Here is a 6,900-nt window from a genome sequence, read left to right as displayed (position 1 = left end):
GGAGTGGAGGAGTTGATCGTGCAAGAGAGGATCGTGCGAGAGGAGACAGTGCTGGGCTTTTAGATGCAGGGAACAGATTGCAAGTGGGCGACTCCTGAAACAGAAGAAAAAAAAAAGGATAAGGATGGCGGAAGAATCTGCTCTGCAGGTTTAAGGCATTAAGCTGGCTTAAGGAATCAAGGAATAGAAAGTAGTGTCTTCTGTAGAGCCCAGTGAGGACAAGCAGAAGTTGGCTGCCACTTTTTAAAAAAAAATTTTTAATATATTTCCTACAGGGTCTCACCACATCGCTCAGACTTGTAGTGATCCTCCTGTTTTCAGCCTCCCCAGCACTGGGATTACAGGCATTTGCCACCACGCCAGGTCTCGGTGGCTGGCTCAGTGTGTCGAGGGGGTGGAGCCAGTGCACCATGTGGTGCCAGGGATTGAACCCTGGTCCCTGAGCTTGCCTAAGCAGGTGCTTAGTCCATTGAGCTATCTCACTGACCCTTGCCACATTGTTAGTACCACCACTATCATTAGAACTTTTCTTTTTTGGCACAGTACTGGGGGCCTGAATCCATTCCTTTGCAACGAGCTACATTTCTATTCCTTTTTTACTTTACGAGAAGGTCTTGCTCAATTTTCACTAAATTGTCCAGATGGGGCTCTAACTTTTGTGATCCTCCTGTCTCAGCCTCCCAGAGGTCTGGGATTACAGGCACGTGCTGGCACCAATGCCAGGCTTATTGAGGTTATTATGCGCATTAGAAAGCCTATACACAGACACTGTGGTAAATGCTTGGCTTATAGAATCTATGGTATAGTTTCCTATTTAATCTCCACAATTCCAGAGGTTAGAATTACTATCCCCATTTGGCCAGTGAGGAAAACAGTCTGCAGCATGTTCGGCAGTGCTTCTGGGACACATATGCAACTCCAACTTCCCAAACTCACCCTCTTTGCAGGGGAGGGCCTCTTCCCGGATGTCACCCTCAGACCCCTGGCTGCCCCCTTCTTATCGGTGCTCCGAAGTCGAGGCGTCAGGCTGCTCGGTGAGGGGGTGCTCCAAGCCAGAGAACTCACAGTGGGCAGTAGATCTCGGACAGGGCTGTCCTTCAGCACAAAGGTCTCCCGCCGAGGGCTGGGCTTCCCCCGGCGAGGCCCTGGGCCCTCACCCGAGCTCTCGCGCTCCTGTAGGGCACACTGCTCCAGTTGCGCTGCCAGCCGATTGGCCTCCTCAAGAATCTCCTCCAGCTTCTCTGGGCTGAGAGGGCCTAAGCTGAACCTCACACCCTGGGGAGCAGGGGCCACAGTATTCGGGTTGCTTCGATGGGAGAGGCCCCTTCGGAGTGGTTTCTCTGGAGTCGCCAACACTGCTATGTCTTCCTCCTCATGACTGAGACAGAAAACAAACAAGGCACCATGCCCACATGAAAGAGCAGAGGCCCATGCAAGGCAGGCCAAAAAGTCCCTGCAGTGCGCCCGGACACAAGCCCAAATGCTGCTGTCTGTTCCAGCAGTGACATCTGGCCTCTAGGTGGTGAGACACCTGCTTGCACATGTACCCGCAGGCTTCAGTATCTGACATCGAAGTGATGCCAAGACGGAGATGCAGCAACCCACCTCCTTAGCACCCTGACATCTCACTCCCGCTCCCCTCTTTCTCCCTCTCACCAGCAGCAGCCAAGCGGCCTGAGCCCACCAGCCCTAGCGCACCACACCTTGCTAAATGACCGATTTAATCATATCCAGAGGCCAATACGTAAAAGGCTGGAGCCAAAGCAGTGTTGGAGATACAGAGCGCCACGTGGCTGGTACCTGTCAGATGGGGACAACCCTCCACAGTCCAGGGTCTCATCCGCGATAAACTTGACATCTGCAGGGGAAAGAAGACGGAACGCCAACCACCGGTCCCTGACAGCGGCGATCCAAGGCAGGGCCTCGTCTCCCCCTGGAGCTTCCCTACCTTCCTCCGAATCCTCCATGTCCCGACAGCCGGAGCGAGTCAGCTTAGAGCGGAGCTGGAGAGAAAACATACCTTTCCTCAGGTAGCCATCCTGCCCCAAACTCCCGGCTCCCCCGGGGTGCAAGCCAGGCCACAAGAGCAGGAGAATGCCCGGGAGCTGCAGCTCCCCGCCGCGTCGGTCGCCACCGGGGAAGGTGCAGCGCGCTCCCGCCCCACCAGGTGACCGCGGCGTCGCCTCTCCTCACCCGGCACGGTCAGAACGCCCATCCTCTCCTCGCCACTACCCTCTAGGATTTTCCTGCCACCTTTCCACCCCCCCGTGCCACACCCACGCCGCTCCTCCAGCCCATCCTCAGTTTCCACTTCCCGCCCCACCTCACCTCCTACCAAAAAGCTTTCTTCCAGAGCCTCGTCCAGGGAAAGGGCTCCTAGTGGGCGGGGCTCCTTTCGAATCTCTCAGGCCCCACCCACTCCTGCCACACGTGCACGGTGATTGGCGGATCCGGCCGGAAGTCAGCTGGTGACGGCAAGGGAGGCGGCACGGGACAAACCTTCCCAGAAAGCGTTCATGCCGCGGGGTCCGCACGGGGCGGCGGGTGGAGGCCCCGAGTGTCCGCGCGCGCCCCGGAGCTCCTTCCCCTTGGGCTCCCAAGGTGGGAGCCGAGCGGAGGCGGGCCCGGAGGGGGCGGGGCCTCGTGGCGGCGCGCGAGGGGACGCACCAATGGGAATGGGCTTCGCGCCACGCCTCCTCCTCCTTGCCGCCGCCCCCTCCTCCTTCCGGCCCGCGGAGACCTTGGTGATCTGGCCCCGCAGCTCCCGGGGGAGGTTGCCTTATGTCCGGCGAGTTGCATAGAAAAGCCTTACTTTTGCCGTGTACATTCAGTGACTTTTCCAAGTTAAGGAAGCACCTAAATCTTTTTTTTTAATTTAGATTTATGGAGGTTGAGAAGTACACCTCTATTCCTTTTTAAAGCAAGAACATTCGAAATTACTTAAGACTGAAAATGGTGCAAAGAAAACACAGCGAACGCGCCCAAAATGTAAAGAAAACTGGTCTTTCATCCTGGGAGATATGGGTTCAAGAGCCATCCTGACTCCCGCTTAGAAGCGGGGTAGGCTTGAGTACACTGGCTCCCTTCGGCCGCTGTGCTTGTGACAGAAAGGTCTTCGCAGGTACAGGATGAAGAGGAAAAGATGAACATCAGATTTTATATCCTTTAGGTCCCTTTAGGGGCTTTGAAGGAGTGCTTTGTAACTAGCCCTTTTAGAACTAAAATCTGTTTGTAAAATGCTTACTCCTTCTACTAGATATGTTCTCTACATGTGCTTAGAAACGTTCTAAAAATTCAAAGTGAAAGAGTGTAAGAGGGTGACAGAGGAACTTTCTTGTGAACAGTTTACGACCATTACTTTGGCTATGTTTCCTTTTTAGGTTTTGGCTGCAAAGTTGAGGGTGAGGTGCGCCAGAGGCAAATAAATGCTTCAGGGAGCAAAGGAGGGGTGGAATTTAGCTGTGTGATAAGGGAGAGAGAAGAGGCCCGGGACTCAGCCGAGAGTCCAGGGTTTGGTCCCCGCTGGACCAGATGGAATGTTAGTGCCTTGCAGCCCTCGCATTCACAGAGCCAGGAGCTTTTGTCTCTCGGGGCACATAGTGGCCCCAGTGAGAGGGGGAGATGCTGTGAATTATCTGCATTTTGCTTGCCCTGAGAGCATCCTGAGTCGGGTATTCCTAGCCTCTTTCCCCACCCTGCAGGCTGGGGTTAGCAGTAGAAAGTTAGTTTGGAAACTGTTACACTTCCAGGGGGAAAACAATGGAACTCCTTTTTCTCCATCAGAATGACATCAAAGCCAGTAAGTACTTCTTTAGGCGCAAGAATCTGTCACCTAGCATAAGGCCATGATTCTGGAAAATACTGAATATTTGTCCCTCACCCTTCAACCTCAAAATGATGTATATAAGTAGCTGTTTAAGATTTTGGATAATGATGAATCAATGAAGAATTTAGACTCCCTCTCAAGCACATAGTAAGCCTTAACCCACAAGATATAAGTGTCTAATGCACACATGAAAAATTAGGGGTCTCAGGGAAATGCTAAAGGATTAACTGCGACTGGAGGCCTTGCTCAGTGTTTTGGAGGTGTGCCAGTGCCTGGGACCTGCCTGCTCCAGCAGGGGGAGGCTGCTCTGCCATTGTGTGCTTGGGTGGCCGGCCGGTTCCGGGCTCTAATCCCTCGCCCCACATTCTCAGGCAGCATTTCCACAAGTATGTTAGGTCAGCAAAATGATTTGCAACACTTTCTTAAATTTTCCAAGCAGGGTATATAGATAGTAATGTTGTTGGGTTCTGGGGCTCTGGGGAACCCAGAGATTCTTTCTAGGTTCTTCTTGTCCTGAATAAAGAACTGAACAAAACGGGTAAAAAGGTAGCAGAGCGTTACATTTATTTATTTTATTTTATTTGTGGAACCGGGGAGTGAACTCAGGCCCTTGCACTTGCCAGGGAAGCACTTATTCCACTAAGCCCGGGCCCTATGTTTATTAAAGATAGAAAAATAAACATGCTCTGCAGAGCAAGCGTGGACCAGTTCAAAGGAGGAAAAGGAACACACTCCGCTGGTTAAGAGCAGACCACAGTGAGAGGGAGAACACAGAGGCCAAGGCCCAGTGGCAGCTGTCTTCTGTATATACCACTCCTCAGACCCACATCAGCTCTAAGCTGTCCTGTCAAAAACCTGTTCTAGCTCCTGCTAGAGGAACTGAAGAGCGCATTCTCTGATTGGTCCAGGTGCAGGGCTTGGGAACTGCTTTTCTGTGTATTTCCTGGATCTCCATTAATGACAGGTCACACTCACTTGCTAAGCAGGTTTGCCATACCCTAATCTCCTGTCTCTTTAATGTCTTGGATGCAGAGGAAGGAGTTAACTTATAATATACAATGGCTGTCTTGTGACATTCTCATAGGACTCCTCCTCACGAGAAAGACAGTTGGCTTCAACTGAAACTGGATATTTGGTCTGAACAGAAGAACCTTTCCACACACTTCTTCACCAAATCACATGCCTTTCTGAAGTTGGAAATTGGTCACACGTGGCAGGGTGAGGTAAGGCAGGTCCGAGAACAAAGAACACCCAAGGCAATCCATGTGGACAAGCTGCCTCAGTCCAGAGAACACCAAGCACCAGACAATCCAAGCAATTGGTTGCTAGGCAAAGTGGTGTCATGTGACACCAACCTAGCAAATGTATAAATAAATGCCCTACAGTAGTTGAGTGATCCCTTTCCCCCCATCAGGGAAGAGGGCTTCACCTGCTCTCAGCTTTTGTCTCATCTTTATTATTCTTTTTTTTTTGTGGAACTGAGGATTGAACTCAGGCCCTTGCGCTTGCCAAGCAAGCACTTATTCTGCTGAGCTATCTCCCCAGCTCCTCCTACATCTTTATTTTTCTATCTTCTTACTGCTTCCTTCCCAGGGGGAGCTTCAAGAACATCACTGGAGGCAGTACCTTTCCTCTTCAAAACCTTGAATAACATTTATTGCCTCCTGGAAAAATGTTTCTTTCTTAAACTGATGATTCCAAGCCAGAGCCACTAGGTGAAAGAGATGAGAGGAAACTGGAAATTCTTTGAGTTAAATCCTATCTCCGCTGCTTACCAGGTACATGACTTGGGGGATTCATGAACTTCAACTTTTTCATTTGTAAAATGCAGATTAAAAGAGACGAGGGGCTGGTGAGATGGGTCAGTGGTCTAAAGCACCGACTTAGAACAAGCTAAGCTAAGCACAGGGCCCGCGGTTCAATCCCCCAGCACTACATGCCAGCCTGGTGGGCTGAGCTGGCCACACACACACACACACATAAATAAATAAATAAATAATTAAAAAAAAGAGACGAAATCATTTAATCAGTATGCGATGTAAAGTCTTTTATATATTTGCTTTGCTTTTGCAGTGTGGAGGATCAAGCCAGAGTCTTGAACTTAGTAGACAAGTTCTCTACCACTGAGCTCTTCCTTAGTCCCAGTTGTCTAGTATTATGTAACAATCCACTTCAAAAAATAGTGGCCATAAGCACCAGCCATTTATTTGCTTATGATCTTATACTTGGGCAGGGCTCTATAGGAATGAGTTGTCTCGATTCCACAAGGTCGATTGGGCCTGAGCAGGGCTGGGGAATCTCATGTGGCCACATGCTTAGGGCCATGGTGCAGGCTGTCAGCTGCTTGCGTATCTTCCATATTTTGATGTCCCTCAAGTGGCCAATGATAATTCAGTAATGTAGCCTGAGATTCTCTGTTTGAGAGCTGACTTCTAAGAACAAAATCAAAACCTATTACACCTTAAGTAGTAAAACTACTACACCCCTGCACCAGGCCTAGAATTGCTACAGCATTATCTCTGCTAGGTGCTACTTTTTTTTTAAGAAATAACATTTTATTTTATTTTTATTTTATTTATGTGTGTGTGTGTGTGTGTGTGTGGCCAGCTCAGCCCACCAGGGGGCGGGCTGGCTGGCATGTGGTGCTGGGGGACTGAACCGCGGTCCCTGTGCTTTGCTAAGCTTGTTCTAAGTAGGTGCTTTAGACCACTGAGCCATCTCAACAGCCCCTAGGACTGTGTCTTTAGCTATATATGTGTGTGTGTGTTTTGCTATTTACTGTTTGGTGGTAGATGTGTACCGTGTTGCCCCACTTACAGTGGAAAGCCCATAGGGGAAGAGAGAAAGTCACTTTCTCTTTCCAGCATCTCCTACTATGTAGAGTTGAATTCAGTTTTGTCATAGATCATCTAAAAGGACAGTGTTAGAGACCTCTATGGAATAAAAGGTAGATATAGGAAGAGAAAGAGGAGCCTTAGGGCACTGGAACTCCACAGTTTGGCTAAAGGATTCCAACTTTCTAAATAGTTTTCCCACGTGGAAAGTCTCAAACAGAACACTCATCCACTGAGGAG

At 50.0% G+C, this 6,900-nt stretch overlaps 1 protein-coding gene across 1 annotated transcript in view; it reads right to left on the bottom strand.

Moving 5' to 3' along the window:
- Window positions 1–2,154, bottom strand: part of Psrc1 (proline and serine rich coiled-coil 1) — a 4,085-nt gene extending 1,931 nt beyond the window's left edge. The window contains exons 1-4 of the mRNA XM_023721695.1: window positions 1,949–2,154; window positions 1,801–1,858; window positions 937–1,378; window positions 3–94 (exon numbers count right to left, since the gene is read on the bottom strand). Coding sequence (XP_023577463.1) covers window positions 3–94; window positions 937–1,378; window positions 1,801–1,858; window positions 1,949–2,018 — 662 coding nt within the window. The 5' untranslated portion in view covers window positions 2,019–2,154. The remainder of the gene's footprint in view (window positions 1–2; window positions 95–936; window positions 1,379–1,800; window positions 1,859–1,948) is intronic.
- Between the last annotated feature and the right edge of the window lie 4,746 nt (window positions 2,155–6,900).

The sequence above is a fragment of the Octodon degus genome, unplaced genomic scaffold (genome assembly GCF_000260255.1).
Source record: "Octodon degus isolate 3935 unplaced genomic scaffold, OctDeg1.0 scaffold00084, whole genome shotgun sequence".
Classification (NCBI taxonomy): domain Eukaryota; kingdom Metazoa; phylum Chordata; class Mammalia; order Rodentia; family Octodontidae; genus Octodon; species Octodon degus.
The sequence above is the reverse complement of the archived record's forward strand: the minus strand, read 5'-3'. Positions and strand labels throughout refer to the sequence as shown.